Genomic DNA, 26,721 nt, shown 5'->3' with positions numbered 1-26,721 from the left:
AGACAAGATGATGCCCTCCTAACACAAATAGAAGACAGCCAAGCTGGCGGCAGAACCTAACTTCAGCACTGTGGAGGGGACAGCATCCTCCAGCTGAGGACAGCAGGCTAACTTGGGAGGCAGATGCCACAGGGCACAGACAGCTCTGTCTGACAACACCTCGCTGCACCCTCTCCCTGAATCACCCGCCACCTGAGGTAGCCAGCCTGTGCTGCCCAATGGTGAGGCCAGACCTGCCAGGTGGACAAGGAAAATGGGTGGTGGGTGGGGCAGCAGAGGAAACAACTAGTTGAAGAGAATCTAGGAAGGAGCAAGGGGAATTTGAACCATTCATACACCTTCGGCAAGCTCACAAACAGGACATGAAGGTGATGGCCTTACCTTGTTTTATCCCCAGAATAATCTAAAACACAGAGGTATTTAAATACAGAACTATTAAGGCTATCTTTATCAGCCCCATTGCCACTTCTTGTGGCAGGGAGTTCCATAGCTTAATTATATGTACATGTGGAAGAACAAATGTATTGCATTGTGAGGCTGCCTGAATTTGTTTGTCTGCTCATTTCTGCAAAGACAGGGAAGTCTGGGGGGCAGGAAGAGAGGAGCAATATAGCACAAAGTATACCACAGCATAGCAACAAAAGTTGGGATTTAATTTGGCAGGTCGTTCCCACCCCCACCCCTGGTTTTGAGCACTGAGCTCATCTCTGTCCTGGACTCAAGTTTTTCCAGCAGTAGTCAGTCAAATACGTCTAGAAAGCTTGCAAGCAAGACCAAAAGTTTACCTCTGGCAGCTGGTACACAGCGGTAAACTGGCTCCGAACATTGAGTAACCATGACTATTAGAAGGAGCTCCTAGAATAAAGCCAGAGTGGAGCAGGTAGGAGGACCTTTGAGGGGTAGCCAAAATATTCTGGTTACTTTAAAATTATATCAGAAATGGCTTTCATTAATTCCTACAGAGCTAGAGTACAACCAACAGCATATGAATTATGGAATTCTGCAGAAATGTCTTGCTGGTGAGGAAGAAGGTTGCATCTAAGTATCTAGGACACCTCATCACCATCACCGTTTCTGCATCTCCTGCAGCTGCTCCACTTTGTTTACATCAAGAACTGCTGCAGGCTGAAGTATGGCAAGGTTAAATTTGTTGGGCCAGCATTTGTCGCAGTTATAAATACAAAGAGCTGGGGACAGGAAGTGTTCCTTTACCTTTAATGCTTGTTCCTTGAAGTACTGCAGAGCGTAAGAAAATAGTTCAAGTGCCTTGACTTTCTTGCCATTTGCAGCTGTCAGGTCTGTTTCCAGATTGAGATTCTAGGGGGGAAGGAAATGTTTAGAACATGTTTAAAAGGAAGTGGTAAGTGTCAAAATCCATTCCTCTGAGGTGGAAAGAATGGAATTTGCTATTGCTGAGCTCCACCACTTAGGTAAAAATGTGACTCCAAGCATTGCACCTTTTCCTTTTGACAGTGAAGTTCACCATTCAGCCTTTCCCAACCTGGTGCCTCCAGATGTTTTCAACTACAACCCTGTTCAGCCCCAATGGTCAATGGCCAAGGATCATGGGAGTTCTCATCAAAAAACATCTGAAGGCCACCAGGTTGGTGGTGTCTAGCTGTGACATTTTTCATTTTCATAAAGGATCAAGCTTTTTGCTTGTTGGTTGTGGTTTCAAAGTAGGGCAGATTTAACCCCCTATGCTGCTTTCTGTGTGCCCAGCAGATATTAAATATTATTTTAATTCCTAAAATGTATACACTGGTTGAAAAAACCCCTCAAAGCACTTCACAAAAGATAAACCAGTTAAATTATGGAAAAAAATACAACCCTACTTTAAAACGTACAAATGTACTAAAACAGCGTCGAATTACTTCAACTTTCTAAGCATCTAGGTAGGCATGTGTAAACAGGGATGTTTTAGCAGGCACCAAAATGAGCTCAGGGAAAGCACTTGCTTGATCTCAATAGGCAGAGAGTTCCAAAGTTAAGGCGCTGCCACTCCAAATGATCCAAGTTCTTAGAAAGGCGGAACAGGTATTATGTGGCACCTGTGGTGGTGCCAATTCCACTGATCAAAGAGGTCAAGTGGGCACATGTAGGGTGAGGTGCTCTTGTAAGTGTCAGAGATGACATGCAACTGGGGAAAATGTGAGCACAAGAACCAACAACTATACCAAAGGCTTAGGCTCAGAATGCACAATATTATGAAACCAGAACCTATAGATCTTTTGGCTTTCCTTAGTTATAAAACACAGGAAAGTGTATTGGAAAGAGAAGTGTCAGAAAAGCCATAGGGCTCAACTCTGGTTGCTTTCCTTATCAAAATGCTTTCCTCTGCCTGGATCTGTTTAAAGCACAGTGTGAGTTCTTTAGGATGAGGGTAGAATTAACACGTCAAAGAGGCTCTGTTATACATTAGAACTTCAGAACTAATAATATGACTGTCAGGAAAGGAAGTTGCCGAAATCTCCCAATGTTTCTTCCTTTGGTTTGAAAGCCAAGACTCGTTTGTTCAAAGCTTACTGTGAAGTCTGCCTGTAACACACACCCCCCTTGTCTACTTTTACCATTTTTTCAGCCATCTCTGCATTACTCTGCTCCAAACAGCTGTCACTTTCTCCCCAAAAATTAGGGAATAGGTGTCTGGAACTCAGTGAACCAAGCTAAAAGATGTTATGTGCCTGAATGGTCAGTTTCTACCTGTGAACCTAACTCTCACTCTGCTTATGGGTGAAATTACATCTGTGTTTTTTAATAACTCTAGGATGATCCCTATACATGCAGCCACACAGTGATTACTGGGATCTGTGGGATGTAATCCATTAGTGCAGTCAAACGCAACATTCCTTATTTTCCTAGAATGGGCACATTCCTCTTCCACTGGTCTGGAGCTTCCTCAACCTGCATATGACCTGGGAGATGGGCAAAAGAGCCAAGTCATGCAACCATTTTTCTCTGTCTTCTTATGTCTTATCTTGCTTGCTTATCTTTTGCTGCCATGCTGTTCTCCTGCAGCCATTTTGTTATATTAATTTAATTTTGCTGTCTGCAGGCTCTCAGCCAGCAGCACAGGAATTCAGTCTCCATAGGAAATGAACTCATACTTTGTTGTGTAACAACTAAGTAAAGCCTGCCTTTCAGGGATCATATCGTGAACTGAAATGTGAGTAAACTTTTTGTTACTTTACCAAAAATACTCTTGTGTCTTTATTCTTTTAAGAGGGATTAAAGGGGACACCAGGAAATAACTAAGAGATTCAAACAAATCTGCAAAATAGCTTCCAGCTATATTGAGGGGAATTTGCTCTGCTACATCACTCACTAGCATGAGTGAGGGAAGGATAATACTTATTCAATATATCCTTCCCTATTATCCTTAACATTCTCACAGGATAAACATGATTGAAGTGTCCTATATAAATGCACACTAAATGCAAAATCATTATTCATACAGCAGATACACTAGCTCTGCATATATCAGTGTTTGACATAGTGAATGCTGCAAGATATAAGATGTGCCTAAATGTGGTAGTAGACGAGGATATGGAGTGAACTAAATTTTAATCACAGTAGACCCACTGAAATTAATGAACATGACGAAGTTGGGTCCATTAATTTCAATGGGTCTGCTCTGAGCAAAACCTAGCTGACTGCCATCCATGGCCCCTACCTGCCCCTGTATTTCTGCCCAGACATTATGTCTCCTTCATACTTGATGATGTTCACTGGGAGACACATCTGCCACAGAAAGTCTGAACCAGCCCTACATATATCAGTGAGAATTCCTGCAACCTGCCTGTATTAAAGGAAATTCCACCTCCAGGCATGACATGATGTGTTGATGGCTTGTGAAGCGAAACAGAATTTAACTGGTGGTGACATGAATGGTATTAATTTTAAAAGGCTAAATAACCTTTCAGATAGAGTGAAAAGAAAAATACTGCAGAAAAGTATTAAGTTACCAGTTTCACATATTAAACAAAGCTTAGCTAGAATGTTGTGTGCATTATGATAACATCTGGCTAGCACCAGGAAAAAGAAATATTTATGCAGAAGCAGAAATGAGCAAATCTGTCAGCTTCAGTTTCTCTCAATTTCCTACTCTTAAGTTCACTTCTCCACACTTCCATACCAGTTTGCATTCCGCCCCCACAAAGCAGTCCTCATGAAAATTCCTTGGCGTTTTATTGTGACATTCTCCCAATAAGCCATGTTTATGAAAACTTTGAAGAACAGCCATATTGTTTTGGAAGGTGCAAATTACGTAGGTTTGCCTTTAAATGTGAGCTGAATCAAACATCTCCCTTATCCCTAGGGAAAAGTATAGAATTCATCTGCTACTTACACCAGTTGTGTGAAGCTTCATCTTAAATTTCTCAAAATACAACCAGTGCTTTGATTCATTAGGATCTAGGTCATGATAGAAATCCCTGGCTGCGTAACCAAAACTGTGGAATTTTCTTTCTGGAGTTAAAAGGATAGTGGTTGGTGTTTTCTGATTTGACACACCAGGATCTCCTCCTTCCCATCGCCTAAAATACAAAAGACGCCACTTAAAATCAATGAAATTTCATCATATTTTAACGTGCAGCCCAGAGAATACAACAGCTGTTTGGAGTGTATGCATTTATTTAAAAGCGTTTCTAAATCACTTAATAGTTTTTATAAAAATCCCTAAGTGATACATCCCTAAGTTGTATACAAAAATCACATAAAAACAATAACACAGGCTCGTCAAATGAGTAAAACAGCTTTATAAAATCAGGTACAGGTAAAAAGGAGGAATTCAGAAAAATTATGAAAAGCATGTCGCAGATGATCACTCACAGCATAGCTCTAGGGTGGTGACAGCTCCGTAACCATAGTTAAGGATATGTTTCAGGTTTGCATGCAATATGTAATGATAGCCAAGATTTATAAATTAACAAACCTTCATGGACATGTGTGGCTTAACCATGGTTAAGCTGCTCAGACGATCAACTAAACCATGGTTTAGTATGGTTAACTAAACTGTGGTTCATAAACCATGGTTAGAATTCCATGCAAACAAGCCTGGAGAAGAGAAAAAGGGGAGGGGGGAAGAGGAAATCTCAAGGGCGCACAAAAATCTACATGTTACTGGCCCAACATATTTCAAAATATTAATCTTCAAGGGCAAGACAAATAAGAACAATGAATGGTATACTCATTACAAATCAACGTGATAGCACTGTTAAATTGTTGCTTATTTCTAATTTGTAGAATCATCATCAAATGAGTATTTGATGCAATATATTACTATTAAAACAATTATACAACAGACAATATAACTAGTGATTCTTTGTTTTAAAAGTATTGTATTATATAATTTGTATTTGTGTACAATTATTTTTATTAGTGGTGCCATGGAAGAAGAAATGCATTTTAAAATGCACTGGGACATTGAAGTCTTTATTTTTGTGTGCTCTTTGAGCTTTCCATCTCCCTTTCCTGCTCCTTATTAATGGAGCGTCATCTGGTTTTTCTAGACATAGTGGGAGAAAAGGGATGCTGGACCAGAAGACCTTTGGCATGATTGACAGGGCTTTTCTATTCAGGTTTGCTGGAGAAGCATGTAGGGGAGGAAGCAGGCTGCAGCAGCCTGACTTTTCCTCAGCACTCATGAATCCGGCTGGAAGCATATGAATACACCAAGTAGTGACACTGTTAATGAGCTTCAGAGAGAAAGTAATGAGATTTAGATGGGTGGATGTTAAGGGGCCTGAAGAAAATCCTGGCAGTGTGCACAGAGCCACTTCTGCAACATCCAGCACAGATTGTCTTCCAGCTGCTTTCGCTGTCACTTTTCAGTCATCATTAATGCACTAGTACCAGAGAGCTAGATATCACAGCCTTTAAATTTGGTTTAGTTAGTGAAATCATTAATAGGAAATGCACTCTAACACACCAGAGCTTCATCACTCTCAGCACCACAAGAAGTACAAGAAGTTCCCCGGGTATATACAGTATCATCCGTCCCCAGCCTCTGAATTCCCCTTTTACAAATGTGCACTCAGTCTTGCAAAGGAATGAAGTCTCCATGCTTGCAAAGATCAGCTTTGCTGAATGATTACATCCAATTCTTGAGAACTATCTCTATGAAGGCAAGCTCCTGATTTCTCTTCCTGTTATTTGGGGCAACAGATCTCAGACCAGGTCCACTGGCTATATTTTGGAGCATCTCAAAATGGCTCTAACTGGGAGTCATAAGCTACAGCGTCTAGGCATACTGCTTATACAAATCGAATGCTATGAGTACAGAATGTGTCCCAAGTCATCTCTATTTTTTATTTATTTCACTATTATTTATTTATTTCTGTGGTTGTTTTTTTACTAAACCCTATTCACTTCTCCCTTGTTTGCTATATGTATGTAAGAACCTGCCTTGCAGTGATTTAGGCATTTGTTCAATCTGTATTCCATCTTTCTGAAAAAATAGTGAAGGCAGCTAACAAAAATAATATAAATACATAAAATGTAACTGTTGTAGATCCCACTCATATGAGGAATTCATTTTGTACCGCCTGATTTTCAAAAATTCATGATTTTTAAAACTCTTACTTTCTTCTTCTTTTTGATGCTATAAAGTTATTGTTATAGACATTTCTATAAACTGCTGATTCCATGTTAGAGACATTTCCATGTTTAATTCCTTTTTTAGGGATACAAATATATTGAGTGAGTTTGTTTGTAGTCACCAGAATGTACAAAAATCCTATTGCTCAAAAGGTAAATGACATTACCTTAAGATGGCCGATTTCAAACACTTTAATTAGATTTTAATGAGCCTCTGATATTCGGGGGGGGGGTGGATAGAGAAGGGAAGAACCCAGGTAAGAGGGCATCTATTCTAAACTGGATTGTTCAGAGACTGAACCAAAACTGCTGCTTGTTAAATCCTACGCACCAGCTGCACATTCAACGCAAGAAGAAATATACTGTTTTGATTGAGAGTCCTTAATGACTGTAATTTTGACTCATTCATGGAGTGTTATGTTAATAGAAAGTGCACTTACGAGTTGAATAACTGTGACAGCCATCTATTCCTTCCTAAATAGAAACTGCCTTAGACCCCTTTCTGGGATGAACATCTTTGAACTTTAGTTCCATCAGCATCAGTAATCTCACTGGTATCATGGCTAAGATTTGCAAAGATTTAGTTTGGAAAACACAATTCCTTTAATTTGTAGTACACACCGGATGCCCAAAATGTGATGCTACAGCAAGGCTGTGTGCATTCAGCGATTGCACTGGACACTATACAAACCAGTACACAGACATACAATTCAGCTGCCAGATAATCTCCCCCCCCCCTTTATACAGTATAGCAGGTTTCTAGTCCATAAGGATACAAAGATGAGGGTGAAAATATGCAATGCCTCATGACATCTTAAAGAGGAGAACGAAGGGGCTGAGGAGGATTTGGGGGGTAGACCAGGGTTTAGACTTCAGTCCTCTACACCACAGTATGATAAGGAAAAGAAGAACAAATTGTGTGTAAATATTCTTAATATGCCCATTTCTTACACAGAAGCCCTGGGCTAGGATTATCAACTGAAGGAGTCTTGTGCCTTTAGTGTCATGTTTCATTTTTTAAAAAATGTATCTAACGCTACTGTTTTGTTATTACAGGAATATTTCCTTCAAAGCCATGATCTGGCAGACCTAGCCTCTAACTCATAGTGATGTTTATGCAGACGAAGATAACCCTACTGGGAAATAGGGCTTTAAATGTCTGTGATCCCCAGTGAATACATATCTGTGAGCTCACCAAAAGCTGCAGTGAGCAATCCATACAGCTCTCATTATATGATGACGTGCAAAGGTTAAAAGCGAAGAAAATTCTTCCAGAAAGGATTCCACTGGTGAAAATTAATAGCATAGCAATGCCTGTTTACGTTAGTTAGCAGAACTTTTGGACTTAATTATAGCAAGAAAGGAGAACCTAAAGGGCATGTTTTAGGCCACGGTACTTCCAACGGTAGAATTGTTCCTCTCTTTATCCAGATAGCTTGTCACATACAGTGGTACCTCTGGTTACGAACTTAATTCGTTCCGGAGGTCCATTTGTAACCTGAAACCGTTCTTAACCTGAGGTACCACTTTAGCTAATGGGGCCTCCTGCTGCCGCCGTATCACCAGCTCACGATTTCTGTTCTCATCCTGGGGCAAAGTTTTTAACCCGAGGTACTACTTCCAGGTTAGCGGAGTCTGTAACCCAAAGTGTTTGTAACCTGAGGTGTTTGTAACCCGAGGTACCACTGTACCCACCTCTTCAGGAAAACCTTTCTGGGACCTTATGCCAAGACAGACCACTTGGTCCATCTAGCTCAGGGCTGTCTACACCAGGCACAGGCAAACTCGGCCCTCCAGATGTTTTGGGACTACAACTCCCATCATCCCTGACCACTGGACCTGTCAGCTAGGGATGATGGGAGTTGTAGTCCCAAAACATCTGGAGGGCTGAGTTTGCCTATGCCTGGTCTACACCAAGAGTAGTCAACCTTTTTATACCTACCGCCCACTAATGCATCTTTCTTGATGGTAAAATTTCCTTACCGCCCACAGTGCTCGATGGAAGGAGGATTCAGCTTGTGCTGTAGAACCCCCTACCGCCCACCTAGAATCCTGAAAAGCCCACTAGTGGGAGGTAGCGGCCAGGTTGACAACCCCTGGTCTATGCTGATGGGCAGTGACTCTCTGCAGTTTCAGTCAGGAGTCATTTCCAGCCCTACCGAGAGAGACCAGGGATTGAACCTGCAATCTTTTCCATGCAAACCATGTGCTCTGCTACTGAGCTACAGCTGTCCCTCACCATCTCTGCACCTCTGTACTTTCCTGATTCTCCCTCACCTCTTCCCCACTGCACATTTACCAACCCTGAGCATCACCGCCTCATCCTTAATGCAGACTAGGAGAACTCTGGATAGGGACTTCTTCTGTTCTCTGCAGACTATTCTGCTGGTAATAAGGAAAAGTTAAGCAACAGAAGAAGGATTCTGCTTTCTCTTCTGGTTCTTTGCAAGGTCAGGCTCAACTGGACGAGAGGACTGTGTGCATAGCTTTCTTAAAGGGAGGCTTTCCCTCACACAGATATCAGGTGTGGACCCGCCAATCCAGAATGTGGTCGCAGTCAGGGGTGGAGGGCAAAGGGTTAAAATTCCCCATGCCAGGGCCTTAATTTGGACTCAAGGTCCCATGCATGCAATTTACTTTTAAAAAGTCATTCCCACAACTGCTGGTTGTGGTACGACAATGCAGCACACCCCTGCCCCACCCCCACCCCTCCCTGCAGGACCAGCAGCAGCTGGTGAATCCAGAGGACAGGAGAAAACATTTTGACCCTGGTGAAAACAGAGTGCGACACTGCTGCCCAATCTTCGCCCTTGCATTGCCAATTGGTGCTATGGCAGAATGCCTGGGCAATGAAACAAGTTGTCTGGGAAAGTCATAAAATCTTCCCTGAAGGTGCATTCCCCCCCCTTCTTTTTTTTGGAACGGGAGAGTGAATGTGCATCTGTCAGGAATTATTTAGGTCTAACAAATCGGGCTTGTGCAGTGGAATGGATTACTGACCCTTGAATTTCCCTCCAGCTTTATGATTCCATGATTTTGGTTGGCTTCGCGATTTCTCATTTGCCTACTGTCAGTGCACAGTAAGCTTCACACTCGATTATCTGTCTGTGTGACTCACTTCATTGATTTATGCTGTTGCTGTATTAACAACTAAAGACAAGGAAGCATTTTTTAATTTTTTAAAAAAAGATCTGGAAAGGAAATATCAGAAAAAGGATCAATATACACCAGGAGGAAAAGCAGCCCATTTTTAAACTGAAAAGAGCAGGGCTATAACTTTGAGATTTCTCAAGAGCACTGCAGAAAGAAATGTCATTTCCTGTTCATAAATATTATATTGCAAATGATTCTAATAATGTAAATATTGTCTTTAAAACACCCTCTACGCTACCAGTCATCGCGCAGCTTGTATGTTACAGTTTAAATGTGAAGCTTCACATTTGATAAAGATGTGAAGGTTTAACACGCTCATGAGATTGTCTCCCCCAAATGTTCTTGTTACAAAGCTGAAAGAGAAGAATTCACTGGATCTGCTGACTGGATCAGACAGATTGCATTTTACTAACTTCCTGAGCATGCAACTATCAGTTTGCAATACAGCATTTGGAAGGCAAGCCACTATGGTAGTGCAAGAGAATAAAATGCCCATTGCCCCAAACTACCCAGCTATTCTGAACTCTTTCTTCAGTGAAATACATTTCATATTTCCAAGGCCCAGTAATGGAATTCTTTCTTTGCCTGACACCCACATCACAATCCTTGAGTTAGCCTGGATATTAAATTCACCACCCCAACCTCCCAGCAGTTCCACTGCCAACCATTTGATGACCTTCCCACAGGGTTTTCTTAAGCTAATGTTTTGAAGTGGCGAAAACCGGGGCACCTTAGACCCTAGGGTCAAATACTGCCCTGCAGGATTCTCTATCTGGTACACAGGCCATGGACCCTGCTAAACCACACACCTATGCCCTGGGAAATGTGATTTTCTGGCTAAAATGTGTCCTTAAACTATGGTAACTCCTCTTGCTTATCTGAATGGAGGATGGAGAGATGTGTGTCAGTGTAGAATCTCTGCTTTTGGCTAGAATGTTGCCTGCTGCATAAAGGGTAAGCGTAGCCTCTCTTGCCCTGCACACCGTTCCTTCTGGCCCTGCCCCACACTGGCAAGAGGTCCCTAGAAGGAACACAGCCTTTGCACAGAAAAGAGCTCCCCACCCTTGGTGTATACTCACAGGCCCTGCACTCACTACGCATATAAGGCTGCACTGGTGACATTTACCTCATTACATGAATGCATTCTGGTTCCTTGGTGAAGCTGTAGGCGTAGCCGCTGGATGTCGTGCCAAAATCTATAGCCACAACAACAGGATAGGACTGCTCCTCTGCATCATTTGCATCAGAGTCCTTCTGTCAAAAGAACAGAAATATATTTGCTGTTATGTGATTTCAAGAAAGGGCTGCAAGCGTTACTAGCTCTATTTAAATGCCAAACACGACACTAATAATCTCCTCTGGAGTGACCGAAATTGGCAATCCCCAAATACCAGCAGGCCCCAGATGCTAGCTGGAACGGGAATTTAGCACATCACTAAGCCAATGCTTAATTTTTGTGACTGTGATGCTGCCTCAGAAGAATGATGGCTGCACTCAAAATTCTTTGTACGTTCTGCAAGCTAAATGGGTCAGTCACTGATTTCAGAAAAGGGTGAGAAAAACACAACAGCAAGCTCCAGCTTGCCAATGGCATGTAGTTATTAAATCAATGTACTTTTAACGTATAAGGTAACTCACTTCAAATCAGAACCTGCCATGAGTGGGGGAAATGTTTATCTTCTTTACCTCCTCCTAAAAGCTTGTAGACATTATTCAGAGAGAAGGACTTTGGGATCAGTCTTTATGGGGTGTGATCTGGATTCTGAATGGGAGAAGGAATTGCCTTCAGGATCAGTCCCAGATGTGCCCTTACTTCTCTGGCCTACAGAGACTGTGCTGCCTTTCTCTGTCTCCACCTCAGGTGCCCCTGTTCTGTCAGAGCCACCAACTACTAAAGCAGACTAGGTCCATTTAAATAAAAAGGGAAGATGAATTTAGTCTCTCATATAAGACTTCTACTAAAAGCTCAGTCTGGGGTTTGCTGCTGCTGAAGCAACATCTGTTCTTATGGAGTCTCTAGCTGGAATGAAATTTCATTTGAGAAATGAACTTTCATAGAGAAAAAAGGGCATTGGAATAATTGTGATGTTATATACAAAGCATGAAGCATACTTCTCACTCACCATCACAATAAAGATGATCGTTAACTAAGCCACACAAAATGTCAAAATAGGGCTCTCTGTGGAAGATTAAGCCTGACTTTGTGAAATTTTGCAAGCTCAGAACATTCTTGGCCTTGTCATGCAACGCAATCACTCAGTCTAGTACATTACCACATTGGTCTGCTATTCCAGGCCTTGATAGACTGAAGGTCAGTGCTGCTGACACAAACTATTTTCATCCTCAGCTTCAGGACAGTAGCAAAAAGGCTCTATCCCAAAAGTTCTCCTCTGCCGGCAGCAAACTCAACCTTTGTTTATTTATACATTTCGTACATTTACACTATTCTTTCCCTCCCAATTTTTCACCTTACAACAACCTTGCAAGGGAGGCTAGACTAAGAGACTGACTGGCCCAAGGTAAACCAGTTACTATAATGCTATCATTTTAGTCTGTAACCCACCTTGTGATTTTTTTTATATGAAAGTGTGGTTTATAGATTTTTTTAAAAAAAAAAAGATGGGGAGAAAATAATACCAGTAATATACAGGCTACATTTCTCACCGCAATGTGGGATGGGGACAGAGGTGTTATCCCTGGATCTCCCAGACTTCTAGCTGGAGATGCATAGGCAGCTGTTGAAGCGACATCTGAAAAAAAATATGAGGAGCCTTTTAGTCAGCTGAATCTTCTTCAGAGCAGATAAACAAGTGAAAAAGATGCATGTTAGTTCATGACACCAACTTTGTCAAATGTGACAAAAACAGTCACAGAAATAAAGGCATCAGTGCTATTTTACTTGTCTCTGTTATTAATGACATAATTATTTAAATTTGACAATTAAATTACATTCTTCTAATAACAAATGAACTGAAACAAATTCATTTTGACTGGTCTTCAAAGGCAGCTAAGCATATGCCCAATGATTCACAGAGTGTAATGCAAATGGCAGCAGAGATAGAAGCTCTTTCTGAACCTTCTTAGTGCAAATGTTGCATGCTGCACCACTGTGGTGTAGTGGTTAGAGTCCTGGACTCAGACTTTACCTTGACCTGACACTTGTCTATTTTGGAAAGGACTTGCATGCCTCATCCCTCTTTTCCAGCTCAGAGGGAGTTAAGTGGAGAAATTGGAGTTGGATCACAGGTTATCTGACTGATCTTTTATACCTGTGAAGAACCATCTTCAGGATACAGTGGTACCTCGGGTTACATACGCTTCAGGTTACAGACTCCGCTAACCCAGAAATAGTACCTCAGGTTAAGAACTTTGCTTCAGGATGAGAACAGAAATCGTGCTCCGGCGGCGCGGCAGCAGCAGGAGGCCCCATTAACTAAAGTGGTGCTTCAGGTTAAGAACAGTTTCAGGTTAAGAACAGACCTCCAGAACGAATTAAGTTCTTAACCCTAGGTACCACTGTATAATAATATTTTTGTAGGTAATTTAAGAACTGCGCTGGTTGGAGAGTGGTGATGTCATGTAACCAAGATGGTAGTTTAATTTTTTTTCTCCCCATACCCTGACAAACAAATGGCAAAAATCGACACTGTTTCACCTTGAAAAAAGTCCCGACTTTAAATGAAGTATATTGGATATGACTCAGGGATCCCAACTTGCAAGGAAGAGATCTGAGGAACCATTTTGAAGCTTGGAATCCCATCTTGACAGGTAACAGGGAAACTCACACATCCATACTTAACACAGTACCCAAGAACCCTAAAGGCAGAAAACTTGATCTGGACACGATGACAGGAATTAACTCTGCTTTGACATGTAGAAAGATGGGTCTAAGGCATTATTATCTCTTTGAAAAGAACTGCATTGGTTTCTTACAAGACTTCTCTCCTAATATTTGGATCTAAACATGGAAAGTATGACTTGGATTAGATGGATATGTTTGCCACATGGTTATAGATCCCAGGTTTCTTTTACTTTCAGAAATACAAGCTGGGGCAGCAGAGATCAGAATCAGGCTGAAATAGCAGTGCGTAGGGAGCGTCCATTTACCTGCTGACCATGCTGCTAATTGCCCTGAAAAGATGTTATTTCCTGCAATGGCATCTCCAGGGAAACAGTAATTCTGGGAGGGAATGGGGCAGGGGGGAATGGCTTGAGAGGAAAGCATCAGTCCCCTCTCCCTGCATGACATGGTCCTGATCTGAATTGTGAGAAGTGACACAGCTGTTATTTCTAAAAGAAAAAGACAACACCCAGATAGACAACAACGTGGCAATCCTGTATTTCTTTTGGCACAAATCACACATTGCAAAGCCACATGCGATTGAACATGACTCAGTTCATGGACTATGATGCATTGATGCTCCGACTATGACAATTTTACAAATATTGAAACCTGTGTGAAAAACCTGATGTTTGCCATGTGCCTGTTACTACTTTATTTTTAACACCTCTGAAGAAGGAAGAGGTTGATTTGTATTCCAGTGTAGCTTAATTTAGCTAATATTGCACCTTTTTTTCTCTGGGGTTTCCATGGACACCACAGTGGAGCACACATCCTGTAATCAAAACAGTGGGGGGTACTGCTTAAAGCTTGCACTGCCATAAGAGGCTTTTGCATCCAAGAAACAGGCTGCCAGGACAGCATTTCCCCTTTCCCTGCTTTTGCCTCATCAAGTCCTCAGCAGCCTGGACAGTGAAATCTAAAGGTCATTATTTATTTGGGAGTTTTCATATATGGTCAAAAAGCATTTAGTTTCTCCCAGTGCATCAATGCAGTCAGGCTGATCTCAACAAAACCGTATTTCTTCATCTTATTTTTATGGCATTCTTCATTTGCAGAGCTTTGAAACTTGCTTCCTAAAAGCAGTCTCAGGATTGTTGTCATCCAGGGTGGAGATCCAACGCACAGTTGGAAAAAAGCAAGTCCCACTGAATAAATGTGGGAGTTAGAATAACCCTGTATAGGTTCACATGGTTAAATCTCCTGCTCCTTCTGTGCAAAGATGATGGCGCACAGCAATGTGAACACAAAGCAGAAAGGACCGATTCAGCCCATGGCTGAATGTCATGTAGAAAGCCTCCTCAGATATTCCACCATCTTCTAAGACAAGAACAGGGAATGTTGGTGTTGTTGAACTCCAACTCACATTAGCCCCAGCCACCATGGGCCACTGCTCTGGGATGATGGGAGCTATAATTCAGAAACATCTGAAAGACCACTGGCACCCCATCCCTGCTATAAGAACTACCCACTCTTTGTGGCTATTCCATCATCCTGTAAGAAGTGAAGACCGATGTTGCCCTCCAGGACATGAATGATCCATCCTACTTTCTTACAGATGCAAGCTCAGAAGCTGGAGATCCTCTGCAGCTGCTGGCACCGGCAGTGCTCTTTCATTTTAGGGATTTAAAAGTCACAAATTGCTGCTAAAGCAACTTGCATTGGGTTTGTTCTCGGTCTTTAATCCCTCTTTCCTCCTAATTTTTATAGCACTACCTGTATCATCAGAACTGCTGCATCATGAACAATGGCAGAACTATTTGCTTGTGTCATTCCAAAATGAGAGGGGGAAATGCTTCTACATACTGTTGGGAATAGTAAATGTTATGAGCAGACCATCTTTGTCAGGAAAACCGCATGAACAGATCTTACCCAGAGAAATAGCTCAAAACCACAAACTCCAATTTGATGAAAACTTCGGAAAAATAGTCACACTTGAAAACAGAGGTTAATAAAGACACTTTACAGCACAATCCTATACAGTGGTACCTCTGGTTATGCACTTAATTCGTTCTGGAGGTCCGTTCTTAACCTGAAACCAGTCTTAACCTGAGGTACCACTTTAGCTAATGGGGCCCCCTGCTGCTGCCGCCGCATGATTTCTGTTCTCATCCTGAGGTAAAGTTCTTAACCAGAGGTACTATTTCCGGGTTAGTGGAGTCTGTAATCCGAACTGTTTGTAACCTGAGGTGTTTGTAACCTGAGGTACCACTGTATACATATGTCTACTGAGAAATATGACCCACTATGTTCAATCAGGCTTTCTCCCAGTAAGTGTATACAGTACAGGATTACAACTTCAGAGAAGAGATGGTGGCTTTAAAGATGCAATTCTGTGCATACTTCCCTGGGAATAAGCCCTACGGAACACATTGAGAGTTCCTTCTGAGTAAGCATGCAAAGGCTCAGCCTGCAAAAGTGTTACAATGCTTCCTAATGGTAATTGCTGTAACAGCCGCCTTAGATTTAGATGCCCCTGGGGTGAAATGTGCTTTCCATACCAATACAACATGAATCAGCCTTTTTTGGACTGTCTTCATAGTGATTCGGGAGGTTCCTTGCATAAAGAATGGGCATCTCTACTCTTGTAATTGGATTACCCCAGTTCAGAACCTGACTGCTTCAATCTGCAGGACCTACACTTTTACAAGTGCCATATAATGTCCTGAAAAGATGGAGGTACTGTGGGTGGATCAGGTTCCTAGTCCAGGGAGTCTTTCCCCTTCAGTAATTGAGAAGTGGGCGACCTCAACCACCTGTCAAAGTGGTCTGCTGGGCTTGGGAGGGGTCTGGATCCAATCTACCAGTCAGATCCAGTTCCTCACCCCTGCACTAGAAGCACCCATTGCAGGCATGGGGTGCACTGATGCCATCAACCTGTGCTGCCACAGCTGCCTCTGCCTCCCTTGCAACACTCTCACAGCAAGAACATGGGCATTTCTCCCTTTAGATGCTCCTAAGCAGTGGTGGCCCCATATTTCCTTTCTGCCCATTGCACCAGTTATTATCAATTGTTATTACCAATTATGGATAATTATCTAGCATGCTCATGAAAGCAAGCCCCACCAAATTATGTAGTACTTAATTCCTGGAGATTTGAATAGGATTGATTAGATGTACACAGACCAAATAAGGAATAAGGCTTTGTTAATAAAGCACTGTAGTTCTACTAGGTCTTAAATGGAAAGGTTTTGGTTCCTTTAAAAACTTTCTTTATAAAAGCATTTAATTAAATGTAATAAACAATGATTCACTTCCTACAGTGTCAATTTCATATTTGGAACATACAGATACAGTGGTACCTCGGGTTACATACACTTCAGGTTACATACGCTTCAGGTTACAGACTCCACTAACCCAGGAATAGTACCTCAGGTTAAGAACTTTGCTTCAGGATGAGAACAGAAATTGTGTGGCGGCGGCGGCAGCAGGAGGTCCCATTAGCTAAAGTGTTGCTTCAGGTTAAGAACAGTTTCAGGTTAAGAACGGACCTCCAGAATGAATTAAGTGCATAACCAGAGGTACCACTGTATGCATTATGAGACTGGATGCGCAAATGCAAGGTCGGTGCTTGAGTACTGGAATACTTCTGTTGCAGCCTCAGGATTGAGGAACTCTATGCTACTTTCTAGCTCAGGGATGTTTTATTAACATAGCCAGGGCAAATGCTAGAACAGCATCTCTTCCAGCTGTGCCTCACTTGCTTCCAGTGGTGGACATTGTGCTCGCCCATCACTGTCATCTGGTCCGTCACAGCTGCTGTTTACCATGAGAGGGGCGGGCAGGCAGGCGAGGTGAGCACAGTGCAAATTCACTGGCAGGAGCTCCAGACTGGATCCACAGGTGTGTTTGGACACCAACCTCTCCCCCCTCTCCCTGGAAGTAAGCAGCAGCAATGCCACCAGGTGTCAGGTGACAGCAGCATCCTATCAACCCACCCACTACTGTTTCATAATACCAATTCATCATGCCACTTCCACCCCTTAATCTGTTGCTGAACTCCAGCTCCCATTACCCCTCCCCATTGGCCATACTTGCTGGGGCTGATGGGAGTTGTAGTTCAGCAACGTCCGGAGGGCCAAAGGTTGCTCTTAGTCCTGCTGGCCTGCTGTGAGTTCTGATAGGATCTCACCAGTGCCTTCTATCCTAGTTCCCAGTGGAAAGGGGTTCCCCAAGAGTGGCCCACAAGCAGTAACTCAAGCTTCTATTTAGACTCTGGGGAAATAATGGGAAGGGAGCTTTACAGTGGTGCCTCGCAAGACGAAATTAATTCGTTCCGCGAGTTTTGTCGTCTTGCAATTTTTTTCGTCTTGCAAAGCACGGTGTCGGAAGAGTTTTGGAAAAGCTTCAAAAATCACCAAAGTCTTCAAAAACCTCAAAAAAGGCTACCACACCACGTGCTATGAGTTGCTCCTCGAAGTCAAGTCACAACTGTATTAACGGTGTTAAGAAAAAGGAAACAAACTTGCAAGACGTTTCCGTCTTGCGAAGCAAGCCCATAGGGAAAATCGTCTTGCGAAGCAGCTCAAAAAACAAAAAACCTTTTCGTTTTGCGAGTTTTCCGTCTTGCGAGGCATTCGTCTTGCGAGGTACCACTGTATCTGTGGATGAGCTCCTGCCCCTCAGTCTTTGACACCACAGTTAATATCAATGGAACTGACAGCATATTGGAACAGAGGTGCTACTTCTCACAGGAAGTTCTGCCACTTTGATCCAGCAGGAGAGCATCTTCTCCCATCACCCAGCAGGGCTCCTGTGCTTGGAAGCAGGAAAGGGGAAACTGTGGCCCTCCAAATGTTGTTAGGCTCCAACTCCCATCAGCCCCTGCCAGTAGACACAACGATCAGGGAAGATGGGCACCTTAATCTAACAACAGCTGCTGGGCAACAAGTTCCCCAACTCTGCCTTTACAAAAAACAATTCAAAGTTTCTGCAAGCTACTAATTGCTTTTTTCGCTTGTACAAGGCAAACTCCTTTTCTGTGCTGCGACTTCAGAGATCCACTGCAGCTGATGTCCTTGAATCTCACTCCCACAGAAGACCACCCAATAAGCATCGCACAACACTTTCCAGTGTTTCTGGAGAGGGCAGACCAAACAGGTTTTCCCTAGGTTTCTTTTGTTTGTTTGTCTTTTTTTTTACAGTCTGGACCTCTATATTTGTAAGCGCTATGTTTCAGCTAAAAGATCTGCTAAACAGACACCATTCAAACCAAATGCATTGCACTTCTTTGGGTTGGTGGTATCTAAAGCTTCAGGGGATCAACTCTGCTGTCTGTCTGAGGCTTATGCTCAAAAGACCGCAGTGCTGTAGGACCTGCAACCATAAAAATAATTAATAGCAGATGCCTGCTGCAATCTTTTACTGCTTGAGTTTGATTTAGGAAGTTTTGCCTTCGTAGCAAAGTTTTTACTACAATCAAATTTCATCACCATTAGTTCTGCCATGAACCAGTTTCACAATGCAACATCATTATTTACATTTTTTAAAAAAAACAACAACACTGTTGTTCACTACGTATATCAGTGAATAAACCAGATGTCAGCATTGCATGTATGACAAATGGGTACTCTACTGACTCACATTCTTGAATACCATAGAAGCCTTCCTACTTGGCTTTCTTTTAGCATCAGTTTATACCAGATTCAACAATCATGTGGGGGGAAATATGTGACATCCATCATATGACAGCTGAGTAAACCAGCTTTTCCACTTTTCTCATTTCTCCAGTGCCATTTCTCTCTAATGCTTTGAACATGTTCAGCCAAAAAAGAGCAATTTCCAAATTGATATTTGGGAAACAGATTTAAAAGAGCAACACTCTTTTAAATTTGCAGGAAGTAAAGAGATATTAGCTTGCAGCACTCTTCACTATCAGCAAATAAAAACCAACTATCTTAAAGATTGCTCCCCCCCCCCCCACTTTTCACAATTCCACTTTCCGTAAATGATGTCCTTTCCTCCCTGCTTCAGATGCCCTGCATTTAAATAACTTGATTATGCACCACTTCCTTGCAGGCTGCATACAGATGAAGCGGCTCTCAGATATTTAAGTCTCTCCTTACACTGTCACCACAATGTAAACGAGTACAAATTTAAGGACTCAAAGACAAAGGATTTCCCATTTTCTATGAAACTCACAACCATGAAGCAAATTACATGGGTTAAAGCGTCACTATTACCTGCTTGTGTTTTATTAGTCCAGCCAGCCCATCAGATACATCAGACATCAAGAAGCACTGGTTTCTTCTGAGAAACCCTCAAGCAGCCCACAATTCTTCACCAGCCACACCTACACCACAGAATCTTGAGAAAACAGGGCCAGGCCTAGGGTTGTCCAATTGCCCATTATGCCCACCCCCATTTTAGTCCCTTCTCCTTGATCTATTAAATAATATACATGCATATACTACTTAATTATTTGCACTTCTCAGTGGTGTACAGCCCATGGGAAATGGGACAATTAAAACAATAAACCTTTATTGTAAAATGCCTGCTGGAACAAGAAAGTCTTAGTCATGCACCTGAAATCTGACAATGAAGAGGTCTGTCTAATCTCGATTTGAAGGGAGCTCCACAAACTGAATGCCCTGCTTCCAAGCAGTTACAAGCTGCACATCTGAGTCATGGGGGACCATTAACAGAGCCTCCCTCAGTGATGGGGCTGGGACATGAGGGGCCAGGTAGACAGAGCAAGTGAAAGGGGGCGCAATATGGATAACCCCTTAGAAAGGAATGCACACCACCAACCATATGCAAGTTGCAAAGTGACATTTTCACCCGGAAATTATACTAGCTGAATTGCCCTTTTGGTCCAGTGTTGAAAAAAATGGAACTGAAATAATACTAAGTGGGGGTGTATGCTCTACTTGGTTTAGGTTTACGTCAGGGAAACCTGTGGCCCTCCAGATGCAGGCTGGGGCTGAAGGGAGCTGCAATCATAGAATTGTACAGTTGGAAGGGACCCCAGTGGTCATCTAGTTCAACCCCCTGCAATGCAGGAATCTTTTGCCCAACATGACCCTGAGATTAAGAGTCTCACGCTCTACCCCCTGAGCTATCTACATCGGGTGGGTCACAGCTTCCGTCCACCCACACGGTGGAAATAATAATAATAATAATAATAATAATAATAATAATAATAATAAATTTATTATTTGTACCCCGCCCATCTGGCTGGGTTTCCCCAGCCACTCTGGGCGGCTTCCAACAAAGATGAAAGATACACTAAAATGTCACATATTAAAAACTTCCCTGAACAGGGCTGCCTTCAGATGTCTTCTGAATGTCAGGTAGATGTTTATCGCTTTGACATCTGATGGGAGGGCGTTCCACAGGGCGGGCGCCACTACCGAGAAGGCCCTCTGCCTGGTTCCCTGTAACTTGGCCTCCTGCAGTGAGGGAACCGCCAGAAGGCCCTCGGAGCTGGACCTCAGTGTCCGGGCAGAACGATGGGGGTGGAGACGCTCCTTCATATACTGGACCGAGGCCGTTTAGGGCTTTAAAGGTCAGCACCAACACTTTGAATTGTGCTCAGAAACGTACTGGGAGCCAATGTAGGTCTTTCAAGACCGGTGTTATATGCTCTCGGTGGCCGCTCCCAGTCACCAGTCTAGCTGCCGCATTCTGGATTAGTTGTAGTTTCCGGGTCACCTTCAAAGGTAGCCCCATGTAGAGCGCATTGCAGTAGTCCAAGCGGGAGATAACCAGAGCATGTACCACTCTGGCGCGACAGAGAAATGCAAGGCGGAGCACCCAATGGGTCCATCCTATGGATGCCCCCTTGCGGACCAGCTCTTTGTAACCCCACAGAGGCTGCGCAAAGTGCAGAGTCACTGTGCTGAATGGCATGTCATCTTATAAGTAAGGAATAAGTGAAGAATAGGGGAAAAGCAGGGCCCGACAGTGAAGGAGAAAGAACCGGCCACTGCAGCTAAGCGAGGCTGTCAGCAATTTGGGTGGTGCGACTCTTAGTGTCCAATTCCCAAAGAGGAAAGAAAGCCTGCAAAAGGAACCGCTGGAAGAATGAGGTTTCCCACCCATCCGCTTCCAACCCCTGTTCGCCATGATCTCAGTCGCTTCTGTCTGCTCCCTCACATATCCTTCCTGAATCCTGAGAATTAGAAGCCCCTCCCGCTTTTTTTTTTTCCTGGAAAAGATCCGCAAGCGGCAGAGGAGCAAGGAGGGAGCTGGCCATCGCAGCTTCTGGGAAATTTTCGCTGCACTGCCAGCCTGGGCGATCTCTGGCCCAGTGCCCCGCCCAGCCGCAGAGCACATGCGGAGAGATGGGGCGCACCCCCTCCCTGCAGCCTGGCCGGAGAGAGAGAGAAACGCCGCGGAGGCGGGGGAAGTGCCCGCCTCGGATTCCTCCGCATTGTTTTTTCACCTGGATCCTATAGCCGGCCGCTTCGCCTCCCCATCTGGCGCAGTCGGTTCCCCCCGAAGCCCCACGTGACGGCAGGCCGGCTTTTGCAGAAACGGGGCGGAGGCACTTTGCAAGTACAGTAACTCCTGCTCTCTTCTGGGAGCGCAACTTGCAAGGAAGGGAAGTGGGGCTGGGTGGGGGAACTAAGCGTGGGAGTAGGGAGAAAAAGCACCTCTCCAAAAAATCATTATTAGTCTCAGGGCATCCCCCCCCCCCCGCCCAAGATCACCTCCTCAAGGATCTTGCCCCCTCCCACTTCCTACTGGCTAGACGGTCCCGGAGGCTCAGGATGGTGGAGTCAAGTCATGGGCTGCTAACTGGACTTGCACACCGAGGCGTCTCCAGACGTACGCGCAGCAGCCGCGCAAATATAAAAGGCTGCTTGCGACCATCCTCTCTGCCTTACGTGCGCCGCGCTGCAAATTCATAGGTAGGTGTTGATTACTGTGCAAGGTCTGTTCACGAATGAAGGGAACTCCTGCCTTAAGGATGCCTTTTGCGCACAAGCAAATCCTAAAGCAACGTTTACACGTCGACCCCTGTAGTATGCTCCTTCCTGCCGCCATATGACTCGTACACAAAACGTTGCCACATCCCACGTGTGCATAAACTCATGCATGCATGCATGTGGGTGCATTGCGTTTTCTGCACATACCCTCCGGATATGCAGCTCAGGCTGCTGACACAGCGGCGCCCAAGCCATACCTGCCTCTGGGAGGGACTGCGCATCCATTACCCAGAGACTCGGCTTCATTTCTGAATCTAGACGGTCTCCTGCAAGAACCACCCAAGATTCAGCGCTATTGATTGTTTCCTTGATTGGGCGGAGAGAAACCGCGACGCCGGCATCCGGCTCCCACGATGTAGTCGGGGGTCGATTGCGGCCCTCAGCCCCCCCCCCTCCTGCCTCCCGTCCCGCTCCCTCGTACCCCACGAGCCCAGACCCGCAGCGCCTTCCCAGCTGCCCCCCCCCCGCAGCGCCTACGACGCGCATTTTGGAGAGGTGCGCTTTTCCCGAAGGCAAGCCCCCTCCACGCGAGGCGCGCTGCCCCCGCCTGCCCACCCTCCCCGCAAGCCCCCATTACCTGCCGTGACGCCTTCCGTCCCCGCCATGGCTGGAGGCGTTCACTGCGCCCTCGGCTCCGTCCTTCAGCCTCGCCAGGCGCGTTCAGCCGCCAGGGACCGAGCTCGTCGCTCGCTTCACTCGGCAGCCGGAGCCATTGGGAGCGCGGGCGAGGCGGCTGTGCTGCAGTCGCTCCCTTCCCGGTTCTGCAGGCGAGCGGCGACGCCAAGGCTTCTTTCTGCTCGCGTCTTCTCCTTCCTCCTCCTCCTCCTTCCCCACCCACGGCTGGCTGTGTAGACAGCCAAAGGGACGGGCTTAGCGTTTGACCCCTGTGTCTATGTCTCTTTCTCTGCGTGTGTGTCCACCAGCCTTTTCTTCCCTGCTGCAAGGCTCTGGCTGCTCGGATTTCTGCAGAGCCCCTCCCCTTGGAAGTGAGCGGCCTGTCCCCCCTCCCCTTTGCCACCCCACCTCACGCACGGGCGCGGGAGGGAATCGTGGCAGCAAGTGACAAAGGAGATCTCCAAGGAATAGGCTTGGACGAGCCCAAACCAGAATGCTGTCGTTGCCTTAAAAGAATAAAAAATAAGTAACACTTGTTAATTCCAAAGGCTGTCCCTTGGGCTTTTATTTATTTAAAACACAGCTACAATTAGGATCCCCGTACCTAATGCATCTGACCACTTAGGGCATCTTTCAGACACATTGGTATCTCCATGCGTCTGCCAGACGTGAACCGGTTCCAGTCTGCGGGCTTCCTCACATGATCATGGAAGGTGCATCAGAAAGTGTCTTGGAGCCAGTGCGGAAAACTAACATAAGAGGGGATGCAGTGTCCATGGCGAGCTGTCCCATCAGCCCACTAGGGATGAGATATAGGCTTGTCATGTGGATGGAGAAGCAGCAAAAAATCTGCTTGCTGCCATTCATTAAATGGAAACTGGCTGGATGTGCACTCCCATGCAGTTATACGCACTGAAGGGGTGTGCAAGGTTGAGAGAATTAAGAACAAATAAAACATAAATGGATACAGAGTGGTGACCGTCTTGGTTTCGGGTGTAGTGTTGCTGGTTATGAGTGATGTCCTGAAGACTTTGCATTCCGCATAGTGGAACAGTGATGGACGTGCTCTCATGCATCATTTCCTAGGCTAAAAAAATACTTCGCATTAAAAGCCAATACAGTACATCCTTGCAATGGAAAAATGCATTTTTATTGTGCAAAGGTGTCTTGCTAACAGCTTAACACAACTCTTAGAAAGAGAGCTTCCCACAGTTAAGGGGCAAATGACAGGGTTCTTGCATCTTACAATGTCTTGTGATCGTGTTGTTGTTTTTATATAAAGAATACTGCTTTTCACAGAGGTATACTGTATGATCAAATACAGTAGACAAGGAATCACTGAGGGGGGGGGAGATATTAGGATCCAGTACATGCTTGGTGAGCAAAGCTGTTTATTTGTCATAAATGTTTGCATTCAGAAAAGATGGTTTCATGGATAGGAGGTTACATCTCGGGGGGGGGTCGGCATGTTTGCTGAAAACAGCATTTGGGAAAATGAGTCCCAACTGTGCCAAACTGGCATTTTTATTTTTATTTTAGACAATGAAAAATCTCTCAGAGGGCCATAAAATGCTTTACTAGAACCTAGCATATGATCTTTACATAACAAAAGAAAGATACATTTGTTTTATCTGCTTGTCCTTTTCATAATCGGCATCAGGGGACAACCAGTGGGACAGAAGCTCTCAGTGCTTGCTTGGAGCAGACAAAATTGTTGGAAAACTGAAAGCTCTGTCCTTAAAACACACACACAAAAACTTCACAAAAAACAGCATTTTAAAAGGGGGCCGGCTGTTGGCGAGGGGTATCTGCAAATGCTCAGAAAGAGATTCTCTCTGAGTTAACCTCAGATATAACTGCTAGGTTTTATATTTCCAAACAACTGAAGATTATCACAGCATCCCTAGGTGTAAACTGAAAGTTGCATAGCACCTTGGGGAGTCCATTGAAGCCAGTGTTGTGTCTTCAGACTACAGCTCCCATCACCCCTCACAATTGGTTATGCTGGCAGAGGCTGATGGGAGTTTGAGCCCAGAAAATATCTACCTCCCCCTCTCCTTCAGTGAACGCTGCCGCTGAAAACATGGCCTTGGGTCAAGTTAAGCCCTGGGAACAACCATAGCACAAAAGGCTGAAGAGACAAATTTATAGGACAGGAGGCAGAATTGTGAAATGTATGCACAGATTGTTTATATATATATAAAAAGCTTTGGAAATATTTCTGTGTTGAACATCAGTGGTCATAAAGGATTTCAGCCTCAGCATTTAAATTAGGCATCAGCTGCTCTGGCAATGGAGACCCTGCAATTCATCATTATGAGAGAAATTCCCAGGGAGATAAGGACAGCAGGCTGTGGAGCTCTGGGTTCCCTTCTCCTCCCCTTCGATACCACACAGCAGGGAATAACATCTGGCCTTTAGCCTGCCACAGTTATATATTTAGAATCTGATGGCAAACTCATAGGAAACAGGAAACCAGACAACTTTCATTTCATGTTAGAGTTTCCTAACAGCAAAAATAAAAAATTAACAGACCCCTGGATACATATTATGTTGTTGGCTTTAAAATTAGATATTTGAGAACACCAACAATAAATGTAATAGGAAGTACAACACAGAGACAGGCATCCTTCCCCCTCCTCCACCCACTTGAAACAACCCAAATAGCCACATTAAAATGGAATTTGTTGGATAGAGCCATCTTTCTGAATGTCAAGCACACAACAGCATTAATCTGTTTCAAGTCAGGTTTCCTAAGTTACAAGCCTGATTGTAGGTGTTGTGAATAAGGCAAAAGGACTATGGTTGCATGTGTGTTGCAAGTGGGTACAGAAATAAAACATTTTTCTTGGAAGCTTAGCAACTTACTTTTTTTAAGAAGGTATTTATGAAACTAACAGTGATTGGATTTGGTTGAGTTAGCAAATATGGGGAAAGGGCAATCAAATAAAACTCAGGAAGTTAAGTTGAAAATTTTGCAGAAAATATAGACAAGTCGTTGGCTCCAGAAATTTTCTCCTCTGGCATCAGTGCTTAATGACATAGCCTTTCAGGGACTGAGAGAAGCTCTCAGACAAGACATTATGCTGACTTTGTAGATATATAGTAGTATAGCAATATTGTACCTACCTCTGTGTTTTGAGCACAGTCCCTGTAAGCAATCTTTCTTGGAGTACTACCAGTTTTGTCCTGGTGTATCCAGAAACAACAAGATAGATATCTGAGCACCAGAAATCTATCAGCTTCACCTGTCCCATCATGTTTTAACCTGTCAGGTAGTTATGATATTTGTAGGCGTGACCTTCACCTTAAGAGACAGCCAGGACTCAGGGGACAGAGAGGAAGAGGAGCTTTGCTGCTTTGGAAGGTACAGAGACACCAATCATAGGCCAGGACACTGAGACCAAGTCTGCCAGTGATGAGCCTCCCAAGTCATAGACCCCTGACCTGGGATCGCTGGTCGCAGTATCTGAGAGCCAGAGCTCTATGTGGGAATGAATGGAGTAGTGTGTGAATTATAGACTCCAAGTCAGAGACCTGCCACTTTAAGGTCCTCCACTCCTTGGGGCTGGAGTTGAGCCT

General features: G+C 44.1%; 1 protein-coding gene across 4 annotated transcripts in view; it reads right to left on the bottom strand.

Moving 5' to 3' along the window:
* The window catches only part of HSPA12A (heat shock protein family A (Hsp70) member 12A), a 52,783-nt gene extending 29,242 nt beyond the window's left edge, over positions 1 to 23,541 (bottom strand). For 2 of the 4 annotated variants that reach the window (XR_014526632.1, XM_083504858.1), the window contains exons 1-5: positions 23,102 to 23,541; positions 12,415 to 12,500; positions 10,877 to 11,001; positions 4,349 to 4,535; positions 1,213 to 1,317 (exon numbers count right to left, since the gene is read on the bottom strand). Coding sequence is in view for 2 of the 4 variants with exons in the window: in XM_083504858.1 (XP_083360984.1) it covers positions 1,213 to 1,317; positions 4,349 to 4,535; positions 10,877 to 11,001; positions 12,415 to 12,500; positions 23,102 to 23,129 (531 nt within the window). In the remaining 2 variants the exon portion in view is untranslated. Of the gene's footprint in view, positions 1 to 1,212; positions 1,318 to 4,348; positions 4,536 to 10,876; positions 11,005 to 12,414; positions 12,501 to 23,101 lie in introns of all 4 variants that reach the window. The other 2 variants (XR_014526633.1, XM_083504857.1) reach the window with 1 other exon arrangement.
* Between the last annotated feature and the right edge of the window lie 3,180 nt (positions 23,542 to 26,721).

The sequence above is a fragment of the Podarcis liolepis genome (genome assembly GCF_965112155.1).
Source record: "Podarcis liolepis genome assembly, chromosome: 5".
NCBI lineage: Eukaryota > Metazoa > Chordata > Lepidosauria > Squamata > Lacertidae > Podarcis > Podarcis liolepis.
The sequence above is the reverse complement of the archived record's forward strand: the minus strand, read 5'-3'. Positions and strand labels throughout refer to the sequence as shown.